Source organism: Oryza glaberrima, chromosome 10 (assembly GCF_000147395.1).
Source record: "Oryza glaberrima chromosome 10, OglaRS2, whole genome shotgun sequence".
Lineage (NCBI taxonomy): Eukaryota > Viridiplantae > Streptophyta > Magnoliopsida > Poales > Poaceae > Oryza > Oryza glaberrima.
This window is the reverse complement of record NC_068335.1, coordinates 18865989-18885540: the sequence shown is the minus strand read 5'-3', so window position 1 is coordinate 18885540 and position 19552 is coordinate 18865989. Positions and strand designations below refer to the sequence as shown.

At 47.8% G+C, this 19552-nt stretch overlaps 3 protein-coding genes and 1 pseudogene across 4 annotated transcripts; 3 read left to right on the top strand and 1 right to left on the bottom strand.

The window, feature by feature from the left end:
- The first annotated feature begins 4648 nt into the window (after positions 1-4648).
- On the top strand, positions 4649-7706 carry LOC127752768 (vesicle-associated protein 1-2-like). Its single transcript, XM_052278176.1, has 9 exons — positions 4649-4758; positions 4894-4964; positions 5101-5182; positions 5298-5413; positions 5492-5698; positions 5789-5857; positions 6010-6051; positions 6633-6710; positions 7344-7706. The coding sequence occupies exons 1-9, from the start codon at positions 4704-4706 to the stop codon at positions 7449-7451; spliced, it is 828 nt and encodes a 275-aa protein (XP_052134136.1). The 5' UTR covers positions 4649-4703; the 3' UTR covers positions 7452-7706.
- A 276-nt stretch (positions 7707-7982) lies between these two features.
- On the bottom strand, positions 7983-10126 carry LOC127752769 (uncharacterized). 2 transcript variants are annotated; one of them, XR_008012409.1, is made up of 3 exons: positions 9299-10126; positions 9118-9192; positions 7983-8253 (listed from the first exon to the last, which is right to left on the bottom strand). XR_008012409.1 is itself a non-coding variant. In XM_052278177.1 (2 exons), exons 1-2 carry the CDS (start codon positions 10036-10038, stop codon positions 9180-9182), a joined length of 753 nt encoding a protein of 250 aa, XP_052134137.1. In that variant the 5' UTR covers positions 10039-10126; the 3' UTR covers positions 8934-9179. The 2 variants fall into 2 exon arrangements, 1 of the variants encoding a protein (XP_052134137.1); XM_052278177.1 differs by lacking the exon at positions 7983-8253 and having other exon boundaries at positions 8934-9192.
- A 2756-nt stretch (positions 10127-12882) lies between these two features.
- Positions 12883-13883, top strand: LOC127785938 (cytochrome P450 CYP94D108-like; annotated as a pseudogene).
- A 148-nt stretch (positions 13884-14031) lies between these two features.
- Positions 14032-15495, top strand: LOC127786151 (uncharacterized). The gene has a single exon (XM_052313482.1). It carries the CDS (start codon positions 14032-14034, stop codon positions 15493-15495), a length of 1464 nt encoding a protein of 487 aa, XP_052169442.1.
- The last annotated feature ends 4057 nt before the right edge of the window (positions 15496-19552 follow it).

The window sequence follows — 19552 nt, the reverse complement described above, 5'->3', positions numbered from 1 at the left end:
ATTTACACTCAGTTAATTACATCAAGATGATACAATCAAACTGAGTCACCCCGGCCTCTGCATAAAATGCACACAGCCAAAAAAGAAGAAAGAAACAACTAGAACATCTCCCAAGCACAAAAGTTTAACAGAAACATATATCTTAGTGGCTATCGATCCGTAGACTAGACCGCCACCCATGCTCCTGGGTAAAAACTCCTGTGCCACCTGGTCCAAACGTCGAGATACCACTATAATAGTATCCCGCAGTCCCAGTTGGTGGAGGATAGCCCAGGTACATAGCCAAGGCCTGTCTAGATTAGCAACATGGTTTTCCAAGCCCAGCCTTTTAGGCCCATGAGCATTCCTGGATACTCTTAACAAAATTATGAATTCCCAACCATGAACAGATTCCTCTGAAAAAAAACGTGAACAGATTCCTCTATAAAAACATGAACAGATTGACATTACAAACTTACATCCACAGTATCAGAGCAAGAGACAGCACAGCGGCAACTCTGCAGTTCTGCACCGAAAGTTTCAGTCTTGTCATTTGAACTGCATTTCATGTCTCACGTGTGAATGGCTGTGATCACTTTTACTCCATAATTACACCAAAACCTCCATGGTTAAGTCCCCCTCTATACACGCTAAACGGCCCATCAGAGTTTGCCTTTACAATAAGTTGAGAATGATATGGAATTTCGGCATATTCCTCTTCATTTTTTTAAAACACAGTACAAATACAGACGCTTATAACGCGCGTACAGCTACCCCTATGAACACACACGTGCATTTCTTCATCCAACTTCACTGGATCATTACTGTACATTATCTGCTCTACGTCTCTAAACTATGTTCTTTTTTTTAAAAAAAAGATCGATTGTATTGCTTGGATCACTTGCTCTATAAGTTTACTTTTTATAATATTTAATTTATATCTATAATCGAATGGGTCGTTATTAGGTTTCAAATTTTAGATTTAACGTTAGTGTCCATCAATCATTTTTCTTTTTTTTTTTTGATGAAATGTCCATCAATCTTGGAATGTACACTGCCCACACGAGTGCGTGTTTAGTGCATGATGTATGAGTCCAAAAAGTACATGTACTCAGAAAGAAAGTTGAGATTTGATGCCACCATCCATTGGCAGAGCAAGCAATTAGCATTCAGTAAAGCTTCTTTGTCATCTTACCTGGCGATTGCTATGGACACTTCAATCAGCCCTTGTTTATGTTAATATCTTTTTCTTCAAACTTCCAACTTCTCTATCACATCAAAACTTTTCTACACATAAACTTTCAACTTTTCCATCACATCATTCCAGTTTCTAAACTAAACACACCCTCAGCTTGGCCTTCCAAATTCAATGTATAGTATACGTAAACCGTGGTACAGATTTGCTATTAGGGGCCTTGGTTTTTCTAAGTGGCTCGTAATTGATGATACTATATGTATGTGTGCCACTGCCAGGGTTTCGAAATACCGATCCTCGCTCATGAGCGGTTTTGTTGATAACCGTGATTACTGCTCGTCCTCATTGACAATTTCAGTGAAATTCAGAAAGGGACTACCTACTCCCTCTGTCCCAAAATAACTCAACCTGTGATATATCCGAGGAGAACGAATCTTGACAAGCCTTTGTCTAGATTCGTCATTTTAGGATGGACCACATTCCATTTTAGGTTAAGTTATTTTGGGACTGAGGGAGTACGTCCCCATATCACAAGGTCCGTTAATTTTAAAGAAAAATTAGAATTTTATTTTTATTTTATTCCAAGCGAAAAAAATGGAATATTTAGCACATGAGAATACACGTTCATATCGTCATTGTAAACTGTATTTTTTATGGTTGCCATAATTATTATCAAACTTATCTAAAAAAACAAATACGATATAACCGAATCAATAGATTAAGAAGAGGGAAATTTTTGAAAATAAATGATTGATATCGAAAACATATTGAAACACAATGGCTTATATTGAAATATTTAGGACCCCTGTGTGATCGAACAATTGGCACATGGCCATGGATGGCCTTGGAGCCCGGACATGAATTTGATACGAATGTGGTGATCGATTTCATCTCTAAATGTTTGTCGCCTGCCATTTATCTTTTGAAAGAAAGCTTAATTTTTTTTAAACTTGGTTAGGTTAACCGAGCGGTATGTCAATATGAACTACCTTGACAATACCAATACCCGTGATTATCGTGCGGTTAGCATCATATTTTCAAACCCTGGTTTATGCCTTTAAAATTGTTGACGTGAATATTAGTGGTTCGTCGATGATGTGAAATAAATTGACAAGACCAATACCCGTGGTTATTGTGCGGTTAGCCTCATATTTTCGATTTTGTGCATGTAAAACTGTTGACACTGACACATAATTCCGTTGAAGTGACTGACAAGCTAGAACACATGAGAATCAACTCAGGGTGTGTTTAGGGTGTGTTTAGTTCACGCTAAAATTGAAAGTTTGGTTGAAATTGGAATGATGTGACGGAAAATAGGAAGTTTGTGTGTGTAGGAAAGTTTTGATGTGATAGAAAAGTTGAAAGTTTGAAGAAATAGTTTGAAACTAAGGTGGTGTTTGGATATAGGGACTAAACTTTAGTCCCTATCATATCGGATGAATTTGGAGTAATAAGCATAGACTACTTATAAAACTAATTACATAAATGAGAGCTAATTCATGTGACAAATTTTTAAAGCTTAATTAATCTATAATTAGCGCATGTTTACTGTAGCATCACATAGGCTAATCATAGATTAATTAGGCTCAATAGATTCGTCTCGCGAATTAGTCGAGGGTTATAGAATAGATTTTATTAATAATCTAGGTTTAATTTTTATAATTAGTGTCCAGACATCCGATGTGATAGGGACTAAAAGGTACCTTTTAGTCCCATCTAAACAAGGTCTAAACTCGGACTCAAAAACGAAGGGAGCCGGAAAAAAAGAAAGAAGGAAGAAGTGATGGGAAAAGAGTCATGGGGAGGCTTGAAATGGGAATTGGGAAGCATGGCACTCTTAAAAGTGTTCTCTTGACCTATCCTTTGACAACACCATTTGCACCTAGATCCATCAGTGTATTATAACGTATGAACACGACCCGGTTTTCTCTGTCTCTTGAGATGATGTATGAACATCTTCTATTTATTGGCTGATGTGATGCCAACTTGGATGAAAATGACCTGGCAACCAAAACCAAAAGAGAAAAAAAAAATAAAGAAAGAAAGAAGAGGGTGTCATTAATTTTGCTGAACAATATAATTTGGTAGTGTGCTTATTTTCAGGACAATTAAACACAGTGATGCTATATGCCATTTGCATGAGTATATATTTATATAGAGACTCAATCTTAATTTGATTCATGTGTGGCAATTGGTTGCCACTGCTACAGAAATATCACATGACAAAAACGTGAGGTATCAGGTGTTTTGTCCCTTTTTTTCTTGTCGTTTTTGTTCATTGAATTTGGGTTGGTTGTGAGCTTAATTTCAACTTGTTACTAGTGGCGGAGCCTGAGCGAAAATTGGGCTGAATACAATTGAATTGGAAAAAAAAATTATTACGCAAAAAAATAAAATGGGTCTAAAGAAAGAGCATATGTTTAAAAAATAATCCCGTAAATGGACGAAAAATAGCTATCCTCCATTTAGTTGAGAATTAAACGGCCACCAACTACAGAAGACGTATAGTAGTACAAAGAGAAAAATTGGGCAGAAGTATCTTAAATAGGTTAGGAATGTGGACCAGTTAATGGTGAAATGCTGAAGAATCTTTAGGATCACACCATTAAAATTGAGTATACACAAAGATATTTAGTAATTATGTACAACAAGTCAGAGAATTATTTCAGAAAAAAGAAATAGAATAAAACAAAACAGCCCAATTTCTTCTGCAAGTCAAACTGAAACTTGAAGAGTACTAGTGTCAAGGTAGAACAAGAAAATGTACAACTATTTTGTCAAAGCAATACCTTTTGTACGGTTAACATCTCTAGATACGTCTACTAAGATCATCAAAAGTGTAAACCTTTTTCAAAATAACTTTTATCCATGACTATGCAAAACCATCTATCTCTCTATAAACATGACTATATCCACACATTAGCTGATCGGTGAAGGTCGTACGCCTTTTCAACATTTACATTGGTAGAATAGTATTTCGCGGTAGTTTACCTCTGAATATTTCAAAAGGAGTTTACCCATAAATACATCGATAAAAATATGTAGGAGTAGGATAATACTCCCTCTGTTTTTTAATAGAGGACGCCATTGATTTTTAACACATGTTTGATCATTCATCTTGTTCAAAAAATTTATTTAAATATATTAGATATAAATCATACTTAAAATAATTTGAATGTTAAAATAACTGACAACAAAATAAATTATAACTACTTAATCTTTGTAATAAGACGAACGTTTATGTTATAAGACTTTCTAGTATTACCCATATTCATATAGTAGATGCTAATGAATCTAGACAGTATCTATATGAATGTAGCCAATGCTAGAAAGTCTTATATTGTAAAACGGAGGAAGTAGTACAGTAACACACAAATAATAAAATTTTTCATTCACAAAAAAAAAAATCGAAGCAAAATAAACACATAATAAAACCCACAAGAAAATTCGCCTCCAAGACGAAAAGGACTCCCTTTTCCCACCACTTCCCCCCTCCCTCCTCTCGCCCACACCCCACCCCACCCCAGCCATGGCCGCCTCCTGCGACCTCGTCGACGTCGACCCCCCCGAGCTCCAGTTCCCCTGTAAGCCGAAGCTCCCGGACCCCTCCTGCTCCCCTGCTAGCTTCATCTCGTTTCAGAATTTCGCCGGGTGTTCTTGTTTTTTTGTCTGAATCTTTTTTTTCTGTTGGTACCTTTGCAATTTCTTGGCGTGCCCAGTCGAGCTCGACAAGCAGATCTCCTGCCCCCTCAGGATCGCCAACAAGACCGAGAGGACCGTCGCGTTTAAGGTGGTTTGCGGCCCGTTTGATTGCGGTGCAAAACCCTAGAAATATTTTTCTTGCTTGCTTGCTTGCTTGGTGTTTGAGGAAATGTCTCGCTCATGGTTTTGCGGTGTCCTTTTTTGTGGATGCGTGTGGGTAGTAGGTTAAGACGACGAGCCCCAAGAAGTACTGCGTGCGCCCCAACAATGGCGTCGTGCGGCCGCGATCCGCCTCCGTCGTTGTAGGTAATGTGTTTGTGTAAACAACTGAACTAAGCCAAAGTTCAAGAAACTGCTCAATTTTGGGGATTATTTTGTGGCTGTCTGAATGTGGGGAGTTTCGATGCGTTTTGTGCTTCAGTCACGATGCAAGCGCAGATTGTGGCGCCTCCGGACTTGCAGTGCAAGGACAAGTTCTTGGTGCAGAGCGTGGTCGTCGACGATGGTTTGTCAGCTAAGGACATCACCTCTCAAATGGTAGTACTAAATTGTTATTTACATGTTGTTCGTGGTTAAAGATTTCGTGCTGAATTCATGGATTGGTGTGTTGTTTAGTTCATGAGAGATGAGAACAACATGGTTGAGGAGGTGAAGCTGAAGGTTTCTTATGTGATGCCACCTGAACCAGCGATGGAGATTGCAGAGGAGTCTGATATTCCAAAGAGAATTTTGGTGCCTATGCAGCGGATTTTGGATAATGGGAGGAGTGGTTCGGAGCTGTCAAGTGGTAATGTCTCATTGAGATCAGCTGAGATGGGGACAGTAAGTGCACTGAATTTTTCTCATATGATATTTCTGCTCCTATGAGTCTATTAAGGAAATAAATGGATGATTTGCTCAATGTGTTTTCAGGAGTTGGGATCACCTCTTGGACGATTTGTGAGAAATGAGGATATGCTGAAGACTGCAAGTCCTGTTGTTGTACGTGCTACATATACAATCAAATCTTTTTAATTGCTTCTCTCTCTCTCTCTCTCTACATATATGCGCCCCTTATTTGGTCTACAATTTCATAATCTGTACAAAATTTAAGATGTTGCTTGTTTCTGTCTTTGTGATGCAAAATGTTGTAGGAAACAAGAGTACATGCAGGATCTGATGAACAATACCTCGAGGTGAGTTCATTTAACATCTGAACTTCGCTCTCTGATTTTTTCCCCTCTGTTTCTCAGTCATCCTCTGTGTGGAATTCCATTCATTGTTCTTTGTAACTAAATTAAAAATGGGGGTTGGAATGGTAGGTCTTCTAAACAAATATATAAAGGAATCATTCAGTTAATTTCTGTTTGAATAATACAGTATCTAGCTGCAGACTTTTATTGTGCATAGATGGCTAGTTACCAACTTACCAACACTTATTTTATATTCCAAACAAGAGTTTTTCTCTGTGTTGACATGGTTCAAGGAAAGCTATAGCACCAAGATAGCCCTTGATTTAAAACACTTCTTCCAGTTAATTTCCCGTGATTTTGAGTATTTGTACTTGGAATGCTTAACAATATTTGTTTTTCCATCTTCATAAATTTGATTTATATTCAATTGACAGGTAGCAGGGTGTTCTTTATATGTGTGTTTTACTAATGATTGTTCCAAGCACGAAAATTGTTTTTCTATTTAAGTCTTAATTTATTTTTGGATTCTGCTCTGGTCATTGACTTATGCCTGCATTGAACAACCACTTGTCTTCTCATTTCAGCTGTCCGCTTTGGTTGCAAAATTGACCGAAGAAAAGAAATCTGCACTTGAGCAAAATAGAAAACTTCGTGAGGAGCTGGTGAGTATTTGGTTAAAATCGTGCACTCTTACATGCTTCCGTTTGAAAGCTAATAATTGAGTCCTTTACTTAATTGTAAAAGAATTCCCCCTTTCAATTCAAATATTATTACGAAAATAAGCATCACCTCCTTAAGTTGTTCATGTAGAAAATACACATAAACCATATATTCCAGGGGATTCATCCGAAGGCCTTCAATCTAGATATTTCAAGCTGCACACATCAATTAATTATGTGTCTTTCGATGTTTTTTTTTCTCAATATAAAATCCATTGATTATGCGTCTTTAGATGTCATTTCTTCTCAATATAAAATTCATCGATTATGCGCCTTTAGATGTTACTTTTTTCTCAACACAAAATTCTCTAGGTTATCCATAGACGACAATTATTTTATTATTTTTTTGCTGAATCATTATGCACTTCGTTCGCTTACGAGGGAGCTGATTTATTATTTATTTTTTCCATTGGTCTTGTCTGAATAATTAGGAGCAAATATATTACATTAGCATGTTAAAACTTTAGTTAAGGTCCTGTGTGGAAGAAATGCCTTCTCATTTTGTTGAACTCACTGGAAAAGAATATGTCAGTGATCATGTTTGTCAACCCCATGTTGGTGGGCATAAATATGCAGGAGCTTGCAAGGCGTCAAGCCAGTCAACATCAAGGAGGCTTCTCGCTGGCATTCGTACTGGTGATTGGGCTACTTAGCATTATTCTGGGTTGTCTTGTAAAGAAATGAGAAATCTCATGTTCCAGTCTAGTCAGATAATTTCTCTATATATAGTAAATAAAAAGGTAACGTCGTGGGGATGCTTAGTTTTGTTGGTCAGCTGCCAAAGGATGCAGAAAAACAAATGTACCAAGTTTGGTGAGGTTTACAAGTGTCCGATGGACAAAAAAGGGTGGTGTTTGTGTGGCGTCGTAGTGGTAATCTAGCTTGATCCATGATGTATTTTTAAACTAATCATTGGAAAGTTACTCCTATTGATTGTTACGTGTGTGGTTTACAGTATTAGTTTTTTCTTAATTTTATCTATAAAACGTGAATTGTAGTATCGATGTGATCATGTCACAAAGGAATGGTTTGTATCTTTCCCAAATAAAATCGTATGTATTGATCTTTCTATAATTCATCGTGACCATCTCCCCAACAAGCAAATGGGATATTTGAGAGTTCATCTCATGTTGTAAGCTCTTTCAACTTTGATCATCGACATGCTCCAGAAAATAAGTTTTCTCCAACCTTGATCAATCTAGAGGTGCTTGAGAGTTGAGTCTGTCCACCATGCAATTTTTTGATAAACTTTACAAGCAAACAATGAAATTTCTACCAGAGTTGAAAGCTCCATTGCATTACATTAGTTTACATTAGCCAGGGTTGGTTTTACAAAAGATAACTCTGATGCAAATTGCTAATACTGGGATGTCCTCGGCGGCAATGGCGCCTGAACAGCTTAGCACCTTGGCTCTTCTTGCCATATAAAACCTCTGGAATCTCCTTCATCAAGTCATCTCCAATTGTTTCTGCGGAATATAAATATCTGTTGCAAAAATAAGCCAGATTTTCAATAGCACAACTATGTAGGTAACATGATTGAATAGTTTGATGTTTCTCGTTCACCAGCCAATTAATTAGAGAAAAACCCTTATCAGGAAAAGTCAATGAAGGTCTAGCCTTCTCGCTTTAACTACCACCAAACAGTTGCCAGCATAAATTGCTACATTTTCAGAATAATATTTTAAATTTGGTCCCAACAAAATCTAGGTTTTCAACAAAAATCAGTCAACACTGTACCAAGTATGTTCGGCACGATTTGTGGCCCCCAACTTTGTGGATTATAAATAAACAAGCATTTTAACCAGGAGCACCACATTACAAGCAAGAACAGACAGAAACTTTGGAGCCCCATATGCCTTTTCCCCCATTTTCTTTAGTGAGATACAGTTTCGCACCCAACACAAGTGCTTACATAATAATTATCTATGCCATATTGTGCAAACATGATATTTTCTATCTAATATTCTAATATAAGAGACACAGGCACCCAGCAGGTAAATAAGAGTGTTATCAAAAGGAGGGATAGAACATAGAACTATACAGGGTAACAGGGCAAAAAACTTCCTCTGGAACATCAACAAACATGATTAGGGATGTTAAGAGCTGTAATACACAACTTAAATCTAATAAAATGCTTCTGTTTGAACTTTGAACAACCCCAAATGATCAAACAAAATTTAATTGCATATCATTAATCCATTCAACTTATTTCTCGATACAACAAAACTTGAGAGTCATCAACAACCAGCATTATAATTTCATTGTAATTTTTTATTACACTGCACTGCAACAAATTAATTCACAATTTGTACGCCCAAAACTAACAAGGGTCTAAGTGAATCCTCACATTGTTCTTCAAATCAACATCTTTCGAAGAGCCTGCACAAATATATTAAGTGCATCCCCACATCACCGTGCCCATCTGCATCAAAGCCACAAAGATGACATCAATTAGCACAAAAAAATCAAAAGGTCCAAGAACACAAGTAGAATTCACACTAATGAATCTTGTGTAGCGAAGCTACAACCTCGACGATCGTCCCCGTTCCGAATACTTCTCCTTCCTCGATGGAACACCGAGCAGCGCTCGCTCTCGCTCCTTCTCCTTGGCCTCCCTCTTCCTCCTCTCCTCCCTAAGCTCCTCAATGCTCTTCTTCCCACCATTCTTCTTCCCCACACTCCCTTCTCCCGCCTCGCGATCCTTCCTCTCCATGGAGGATGAAGCCGACGGCTTGGACATGTACCACGGCGCCGCCACGCCCTTCCCGGCGAGGCCATACCCGAGCCTGTACTTCTCCTCGTCGGGCCCCACCGCCCTCACCTCCTCCTCCTTCCTCTTCCGCTTCTTAGGGTTAGGGTTCGCGGGAGGCTCCCGCTCCCTGGCGGCGCCCCTCCCACCGTCGGCGGAGGCGAGCACGGCGAAGTCGGTTGCACCACCGCCGCCGCCGCGGGCGGAGAAGAGGTTGATGTGGCCGCCGTCTGAGTCGTCGGCGGCGGGGGACGGGTCGGCCGGATCCGCGGGGCACTGCTCCGCGGCGTAGGTGGGCGGCCGGGGAGGGAGGGGCGCCGCGTCGGCGGACTGGAGGCCGCGGTTGCGGCGGAGCGCGGCGAGGCGGAGGTCGGAGTCGCGGCGGCGGACGGCCTCGCGCTGGAGCTGCTCTTCCCGGGCCGCCTCGGCCTCGTCGCGGCGGACCTTCTCGCGGTTGTCAAAGTTGTAGACGTTCCACCGCTTCTGCGGCAGGATGTTCAGCCCGCCGTGGCCTCCCATGGCTCCTCCTCCGCCGCCGCCGTCGAGAGGGTTCGCCGACCGGGAGAGAGATTGGGCAAAGCGAAGGTGTTTTTCGCGCTAACCCCCTCTAGTTTTCCAATTTTATCAGCGCGCCAACGTCGAGGTGTGACACCGACAGGTGGGCCCGGAGAGTACCAAGATAGGCCCTTCTCATGAGGTTCCCAGAGGAATGCCCAGTACAGCTCGGTCGGAAAAGAAATCTCTGACCCCCACTCGTTTCTCGTCCATGACTGCCGTTGGATGGAGACGTGCGGCTAGGATTCAGCCTGACTGTTCGTTCAAGTGGGCCTAACCCAACACAAGACATCTAATTGGGCCCTAATTCGCTGCTAGTTCCCGCACTCTCCGGCCCATTAGCGGCACGTACGTTTTCCGAATTTTTTTCATTTTGTATTTTTTTTTTGTTTTAGTATTTACATAAATATTATACCGGCGAAAATATTTACAGAAATAGGCTCTGCAGCCCTCCCCGAGGGTGGTAGAGTGACGTGTGTGACCAAGCGCTGGAGGCTGCTGAGCGGGCATGCAAATTTTGCATGCGGCGAAAATTGCATTTCACCACCTTGCCACCCTTGCAGAGGGTAGCAACTAGCAAGGGACCTCAGCGCAAAATGCGCACACGGCGCCATGTGCCACGTCACCTTGCCGCCCTACACTTTGGCGGCAGATCTATTTCTGTAAATATTTTCGCTGGTATAATATTTCTGTAAATATTAAAATGAAAAAAATTCTATGTTCTCCGACCATGGCGCCGGTAGCCCCGTTGCCTCTCCTGATCACTCGACTTCGCTAGGAGAAGAGAATGACGGTGAGATTAATGGCTAGGGAAATGTTTTTATTTCGAATTTTTAATTAGTCTTACTGTTGGCATCAAAACACGCCACCACACCTTAAGCATGTTGTGTGTAACCCACAATAGCATTCGGAGACACACTGCCGCATGGGAGGTAGATATTGTCAAACAAACATTGCCGCATGGGAGGTAGATATTGTCAAACAAACACATGTGAGAGACCCGTCAAGGTGAACGTGTGCCAGCATGTTATATACTCGCATGTGCCAGTATGTTGTATCTTTAGTCCCAGATTCATGCTTCCGGTTGCATAACCTGCACTACAGGGGATTATGAACCGGGGTTAAAGACCCTTTCTCCAGCAGTGAGAGAGACAACGAGCAATTAGGGGGTTGAGGATGAAATGACGTGAGATACAGGTAGCTAGTAGAAGAAGGGAGATGTAGATTATAAGGGTAGGGGTAGTTGATTGATTTTAACGTTTGATTAGTGGTTTTTTCAATTGGCCTTGCCCCAGTCTGTTTATAGGAGGGGTGGTATTGTGTTTACAAGGTCTTCTCCACGTTCAGTTGGTCTTAAAATCCAATAGGACTCTAGAAATCCTGGTTTCAAACAAGAAAATATGGTAAATATCTAAACTGAACTCGAACTCTAGAGTTTGTTGGTCGGTCTACTCTATAGCTGAGATCGGCTCGTCATTATGCTGAAGGTTGGTTTGGCCAACCTTATTCACAAAGTCGGTTTAGCCTTGTATAGAAGGTTTGGGCTTGTTACTAAATTTAACCAAACCTTATCAGAATATTAGTTTAGGGTTCGCGGGAGGCTCCCGCTCCCTAGCGGTGCCCCTCCTACCGTCGGCGGAGGCGAGCGCCGCGAAGTCGGCAGCACCGCCGGAGCCGCCGCGGGCGGAGAAGAGGTTGATGTGGCCACCGTCTGAGTCGTTGGCGGCGGGGGACAGGTCTGCCGGATCCGCGGGGTACTCCTTGTCGTCGGTGGGCGGCTAAGGAGGGAGGGACGCCGTCCGCGAGGATAACGTTTCTGTGTACTAAGATCAAAGGCGTAAAGATGAAAATACGTAATCATGTGAAGAATACGTCTTATTAGCGGGCATGCCCAATGCAGGCTGGGCCAATATCATTTTTCTGCGAGATTTGGCCCGCATGAGCATGAACCAAGTTTGGCCCGTATATACGTGCAGGCCTAATTAAATCGATCTGTGACCTTTTATTTGGAGGAGTAAGTTCACATGAGGTTCCTCAACTTAACAGCGAATTTTTTTAAGGTTCTTTAACCACAAAACCAGAAATGTGTACCCCTAAACTCTTATAAACTGTGTATTCAAGGTCCTATGGCAGTATATATGGGTGATTTCACTGACGTGGCATCCTAGTCAGCAAAAAAATTTTAAAAAAGTACGTGGAACCCACATGTCAGCTGCACATTTTTATTTTCTTTTCTTTTCTTCTCTTTTCTTCTCTTTCTCTTCTCTTCTCTCCGGCGGAGAGCGGAGCGACGATGGCGAGCACGGATGCGGGAGGCTGGTGGCAAGCGAGCACGGCAGCGGTCGACGAGTGGCGGGCAGAGCGGCGGAGGGCGAGCACGGCAGCAGCCGGCCGCCTTTCCCCTCCCCCATCTGGCCATCTTCCGTCAACCAACTCTCCCTCTCCCATCCTCTTCACGCGTCGCGCCGGTGGGAGAGGGGGGAGCGGTGGTGGAGGAGGAGGGGGAGCGCCATTTTCGGGCGACTAGCTGGCTTGGCGCTGCCGAGGGCTGGCTCGAGGAGGCCATCGCCAATGAGCTTCTCAGCTCGCTGCCGCCAGCCTAGACTGTCCCGCGGGAGAGGAGGGAGACGATGCCGGCCGACCGCTGTTGAACCAATATGAGCCACTCTTGTGCATGCTCTACGCCGCTGCGCCCAACGGTTGGACCACCGCTGTCGTCGCCACCATGGCCAACTCCGAAGACTCGTCCCCACACTCTGCCGTGGCGATCGATGGCGCACCACCAGTTCTCGTACACCAAAAGTCATGAAGCGGAGCCCCACGCACACCATGTCGTTCAAGGCGCTCGGCCTCACCGGCGGCGTCATCACCGCCAACCCGGCCAATGTCGAGTATACGCTAAAGACTAACTTCGATAACTACCCCAAGGGCGAGCTCGCCGTGTCCATGCTCGTGGACTTCCTCGGCCATGGCATCTTCAACTCCGACGGCGAGCAGTGGCTGTGGCAGCAGAAGGCCGCCAGCTACAAGTTCAACAAGCGCTCGTTGAGGAACTTTGTGGTCGACACCGTCAGGTTCGAGGTCGTCGAGAGGCTGCTGCCGCTGCTGGAGCGGGCGGAGCGCGACGGCCGGATGCTGGACGTGCAGGACGTGCTGGAGTGCTTTGCGTTCGACAACATCTGCCATGTCGCCTTCGACGAGGACCCCGCATGCCTCGCGCGAGGAAAGCATGGCCTCGCCCCAGAGAGCGGAGTTCATGCGCGCGTTCAACGACGCGCAGAATGCCGTGATGGACCGGTTCATGTCGCCGGTCAAGTCGCGGTGGTGCTTCAAGAGGCTGTTCAACATGGAGCCCGAGAGGCGGTTGCAGGAGGTGCTCGCCACGATCCAAGGCTTCGCCGAGCGGATCGTCGGGGAGCGCAGGGAGAGAGTGGTGGCCGGGTTGGCGCGCAGTGACGACTTCCTGTCGCGCTTCGCTGCGAGCGGCGAGCACAGCAACGAGAGCCTCCGTGACGTGGTCACCAACTTCCTCCTCGTCGGGCGCGACACGACGTCATCGGCGTTGACCTGGTTCTTATGCCGGCCCGTTGTGGAGAAAAGAGAAGGAGAAGAAAAGATAAGAAAAAAAAGATGTGCAGCTGACATGTGAGCCCCATGTATTTTTTTTAATTTTTTTTTCTGACTAGGATACCATGTCAGCAAAACCACCCATATATACTGCCATACGACATTGAGTGCACGGTTAGTTTCTGATTTTGCGATCAAGGGACCTCAAAAATCTCTCTATTAAGTCGAGTGACCTCCGATGAACTTATTTCTTATTAGAACTACCAATCCGAGTCGGACTGGTACACGATGTTGCACTTCACCTTAATTTGTATAGATAAAAAGGGCCTGTGCCTCCTTTTTCCTAGCACGATCAAAATCATATTCATCTCATCTGACACACGATCGATCATGGCAGAATCCGAAGAAGCTTCGACGCCGCCTCGGCCGCCGTGCAAGAGGCCTCGGCACGCTGATCATCCGGTGTTGCCGGACGACCTGGTCGTCGGCCACATCCTCGCGCGCGTCCCGGCGGCCGCCGTCGTTCGCCTCCGCGCGGTCTGCCGGGCGTGGCGCGCCGCGCTCACCTCCGACCACTTCGTCCGCGTGCGCCGCGCTCTCAGGACGGCCACCGACGACGGCCGCCCGGAGATCGTCTTCTTCGCGCCGGCGGCGGCCGGGGGCTCCGCCACCGCCGCCTTCTACACCTGCAAGCTAGCGTCGGACGGATCGGGCTCATCGGCGGCGCGCGAGCTCGTCACCGTGGGCAACCTTCCCGCCGAGGACGACCTCGTCGTGCTCACCACCAAGCCGTGCAACGGGCTCACGCTGCTGTTCCAGGCCAGCTCGTCGGAGTATTACGTCTGCAACCTGTCCACCGGCGAGCACGTCTCCCTGCCGCCGTACGCGGCGGCTGCCAAACCTGATCCGTACGACGACGGCGCCTACGGACGCTCGAGCACGGGGCTCGGCTTCGACCCAGCGGCCGGCGAGCACAAGGTCGTTAGGCTCTACGAGGAGGAGAAGGAGAGAGGGCAGGAGCGCTGCGAGATGTACAGCCTGGTGTCCGGCGGCGGATGGCGGCCGTCCGCCGGGCGCGTGCCGCCGGGCGTGACCAGGTGTCTCGAAGGGCGGTCGCCGGTGTTCCTGGACGGCTGCTTCTACTGGCACATGGACACTGCCCGCCTCGGTGCCGTCGAAGCCAGCATCCTCCTCGGCTCGCCGCCGGTGCGCGTCATCCTGTCGCTCTCCCTCGCCACGGAGCAGTTCGGATGGATTCCTACACCGGAGGAGCTGGCGCGCGAGGTCAGCCACCTCGCCGAACTAGACGGATCCCTGTGCGCGGTGGTGGACCTCCGCCTCGTCGCGGAGGAGTACGAGCTCTGGACATGGAGCGGCGCCGCCGCACCCAGCTCGCCGTCGGCGTCGTGGTCGCGGCGCTGCCGCATCAGCTTGACGAGCCTAGAGCGGCCGATGAGGGACGAGCTAGGCCTGGGGCTCCGCGTCCTCCCGCTCTGCACGTCGCCGGACGGGAAGGTCCTGCTGGCCACGAGCCGGCACAAGGTGTACGCCTACGACGCCGGCAGCAACCGCGTGGACACGGTGTTCTCGATGCACCACTGGGTGGACGTGCCCGTGGAGCCGGCCCTGATGCTCAACATCGCCCTGCACGAGGAAAGCGTCGTCGCCGTCGGCGGCGGGCGCCGCCGCCGCGGCGACGTGGGCCGGCGGCTGAAGATGGAGGTCGGGAAGAGCGGCGTGGTGGTGGGCAAGCGAGCGGGACGGCTTGACCGGCACCCGTCCGATCCAAAGCCGGAAGCTTTCCAGATGATGAAGAGGATGATCGGCCTCGCACAGATTTTGTTTCATAATTAGTAACCTTAACCCAAAAACTGAGATATGACTATATGAGACACTAAGGTATGAAGTACATAAACTTTTTTTTCATCTTGATTTTTTTTTTAGCAAGGGCCATGGCCCCCATTTCTATTACCAGAAATGGACACAGGACTACAAAGTTCTTAAAAAAACAGCTGACTCCGGTGACGAGGCAGGCTGGACCCACAACATCGGCTTCCCGCGTTGGTGTTTGCAGACGGCGGGCGCTCTGTCGACGGCGACGAAGGGCATCACGGCACGCATGCAGAGGCGCGACTAGCGGTGGAGGAGGCCGGCGTGATGTGAGGCGGCGCGGCTGGCTCGTGGTCGCGGCACAAGGAGACGCGGGGAGGGTTGGCGGCCGGCGGCGGAGGCCGGCACGAGCGCAACGCTAGGAGTTGCGGCCGGCGCAGCAGGAGGAGCGGTCGGTGGAGCGGGCGAGGTGCACGCCGGTGCGGCATGTTGAGGCACGACCGGTGGCGGTATGCGGAGACTGCGCGGCGGGGGGGGGGGGGGGGGGGGGGGGGGGATGGGGCAGTGGTGCCCACGCGTAGATGGTGGTGGAGCTTTGGTGTGTTAGTTGTAGATAGGCAGGCGACAAACGGTGGGTGAAAACCTAGCCCGGCCTAAGTCGGGCCGGCAACGGTAGCGTTTCGAGCGTCACTCTCCCTCCTGTGGGCGTTGTCTTGCCGTCTCATCCCCTCTCGCGGGTTGGCCAGGTCAAAACCTTATCTCGGCTCTCTTTGAGACCTTCACATACGACAGTGGTGCTCTTCCGTCGTTTCTCTTCTTGGAGACGTTGTCTAGGCAACCCCGTGTCATCACCCCTCAAGCAAAGCAACTGGCGTAAGCTCGCTCTAGATTAACATCCTCTTGTGTCGGCGATCTAGCTTTCGTAAATTGGCCACAATGGAGCGCCCTTACTGCGTTTATAGAGCCTGTCGGATCTGGATCGAATGGATCCGTCCAAATGAAGGGGCAGCGTGGCGAAGGGGTCGGTAAGAGATAGATGGAATATGAATGTGATGTGTGGGAGTTCAGGCTACATCGACTCAGTGCGTTGTTTGGCATGACAGGTCTAGCTGGGTATTTAGTGTTTTCCTTTTGTTGTTTCTCTATTATAAGATTTGAAATCTAAGTATAAGTTTTGGGGGAGGAGAACTGTTGAATGTTTTATTTTTTTCCGTTTAAATTGCTCGAACAATCAATACAGCTGTCTTGCACATCGCAGGCCACGTGGATGTGTCACCGATGAGATAGCGCATGCGACTTGTCCAGAACAATGTAAGCAGAGGAAACAATGTACATCGATGTAGCCTCTCTTTTTTCCCTGCGCACACACGCATGCACTTCCATCACTGATGAGAGACAAGTATAATTTACGCACGGGAGCAGTGCAGCACACACACACACATGCATACAGAAAAAACCATATTTAAGCACATGTGTAAAAGAATGAACATCTATCTATGCAAAAAAAAGGGGGGTAAAATTAAGCACAGGAGAAAGAACATGTGTCAATCCAACTATCAGACAGACTAAAAGAATGAAGGAATGCCTTCGTCACATCCGGGCCCCAAAACAAACACAATCTCTGGTACTGCTAGCTAGCCAATCAGGAGTAAGAGCACAGTACTAATCAGTAATCACAGACGCACACAACAACACACAGATGTACATGATGAATCAATGAATGAATGTCAAAAAGATGCTAATAATCGATCCCCACAAACTAGCGCGTCATCAGTCAGCGCGATCAGGAGGCGCATGGCGCACAACGACGGATAGCCAGCCACGTGCTCCAGGATGAGGCGATGGCAGGGTAAAGCTGAGCTGGGCCACTCGAGTCCACCTGGCACCAACAATCTCGAACGCGTGCACCTGGAACCGAACCCCGGGTGTCTGGGCGTAGTAGGCGTCGTCGCCGTTGAGGTAGGCATCCTCGGCATGGTAATAAGCGACGACGACGTTGTCTGACGTGGTGGCGACACCGAAGATCTGCCACTCGGGGTGCAGGAGGCGAACCAGAGTGGGCGGCAGACTAACCCCGTTCACCTGGAACTGAGCCTGCCAGGGAACCGGGCTCCTCGCGCGGAAGCATGCGCATCTCGCCGTCTCCACGCATCGGGCGCACACCAGCTGCAGGCAGCAGGGCAGGAACCATGCCACTCGGCTGCCTCCGCATCCGAGACAGCGAACGCCGCCGCGGTCGTCGTCGTCCCATCTGCTCGGACGCCTCCGCCTCCTCGTACTCGTCACGCCGCTGCCGCTGCTGCTGCCCTGTTTGATTAATCACATCACAAACAAGCAGCTTTAGTTTTAGTACTAGAGCAGTACTAGTACTCTACTCAATGAAGATAGGCCAAGTTTAGTTCCAAATTTTTTCTTCAAATTTTTAACTTTTTCATCACATCAAAATTTTTCTACACACACAAACTTTTAACTTTTTTCGTTATATCGTTCTAATTTCAACCAAACTTTTAATTTTAACGTGAACGTGTGTGTCAGCCACCAATAAAAAGGAAGGAACAATCATTGGAAATAACTCCTGCCCTACCTCATCACTGACGATAGCCACACCCTGTCTCTGTCTCTCTGCTGCGATCATCCTCATCAACTGAATTTCAATTAAAACGACCAATGTCAACAAGAACAAAATTTTGGAAAACAGCAAGTAACACTAACATGCAGGTAAGGTAAGCAATTGGATTTCGTACAGCAGCTGGGTGAGCGTCACTAGTCGAGGTGCCGATGCGGAGGTAGCCGCGATGGGTGGTCGCGGTGGCTGCCGGATCCGTGAAGCCGAAGCCGGCGAGGAGCGCGACCCACACCGACTCCTGGCTCCCGTCGCCGGACACGCCAACGAGCGCCGGCCAAAGCGAGTCCTGGCGCGCGCCGCCGGCCACGGGCACGGCGACGGGCGCCGTCCACCAGTACGCCTGGCGCCGCGGATCACCAGGGACAACGATGGGCGCCGGCCACCAATACGCCTCGAGAGCGTCGCCGGGGACGACGAGGGGCGCCGAGCGGTGGTCTGCGCCGCCGGCGTCGGGTACGGTATCGCTCGCCGCCGGGCGGTCTGGGTCATCGTCCTGTACGGGTACGGCGGCAGCGGTGGCGCCAGCGTCGCGGGCGTGGCGTGCAGGCCACCAGAAGGCACGGCGCGCGTCGGCGTCGCCAGCGATGATGAGCACCCCTGGCCACCAGCTGGCCTGGTGCGCGTCATGACCCTGCTGCAGCAATGTCCCGCTCTGCGGAGGAATGGGCAATGGGCAACAACATGTCACGGATGGCGTCCATGTCGGGGCCGGCGACGAACACGACGGGAATTGAGGGGAAGGCAAGGGGACGGGGTACTACTAACCAAGAATAGCGAAGATGAAGTCGACGAAGCCGTAGCATCGTCCACTACACCGGCCGATCCCAGCTGCTGTGGCGTCGCCCTCTGCAAAGGGGAATGGTCAAGAACAAACAAGGCACGATGTTATCCACGTCGAGGCCGGCGACGAAAGGCAACGGGCGGGGTATTACTAACCAAGAATGCTGAAGACGAAGTCGTCGACGCCGTAGCATCGTCTAATAAACCGGCCGCGGAAGATCCTGGCTGCTGCGGCGCCGTCCTCTGCAAAGGGGAATTGGCAACAAATCATTGTCCACGTTGAGGCCGGCGACGAAAGGAGAAGACAAGAGGGCGGGGTACTACTAACCAAGAATGCTGACGATGAAGTCGACGACGCCGTAGCATCGTCCACTACACCGGGCGCGGAGGATCCCGGCTGCCGCGGAGTCGTCCTCTGCAAAGGGGAATTGGCAAGAAGTCAAGAACAAATCCATGTTGAGGCCCGCGACGAACAGGAAAGAGAACGGAGATCGAGAAAGGCGGGGCACTAACCAAGAATCGACCTGGGTCACCTGCCGTAAAGGAAACCGAGGTCGCGGTCAAGAACCCATCATCCATCGATGCCAGTGCCGATGGAGAAGTCGAAGATGCGAGAGAAGCCGTCAAGAACGCACGAGCGCCGCGAGAAGGAGACGCCGGGGTGCCGTCCAAGAA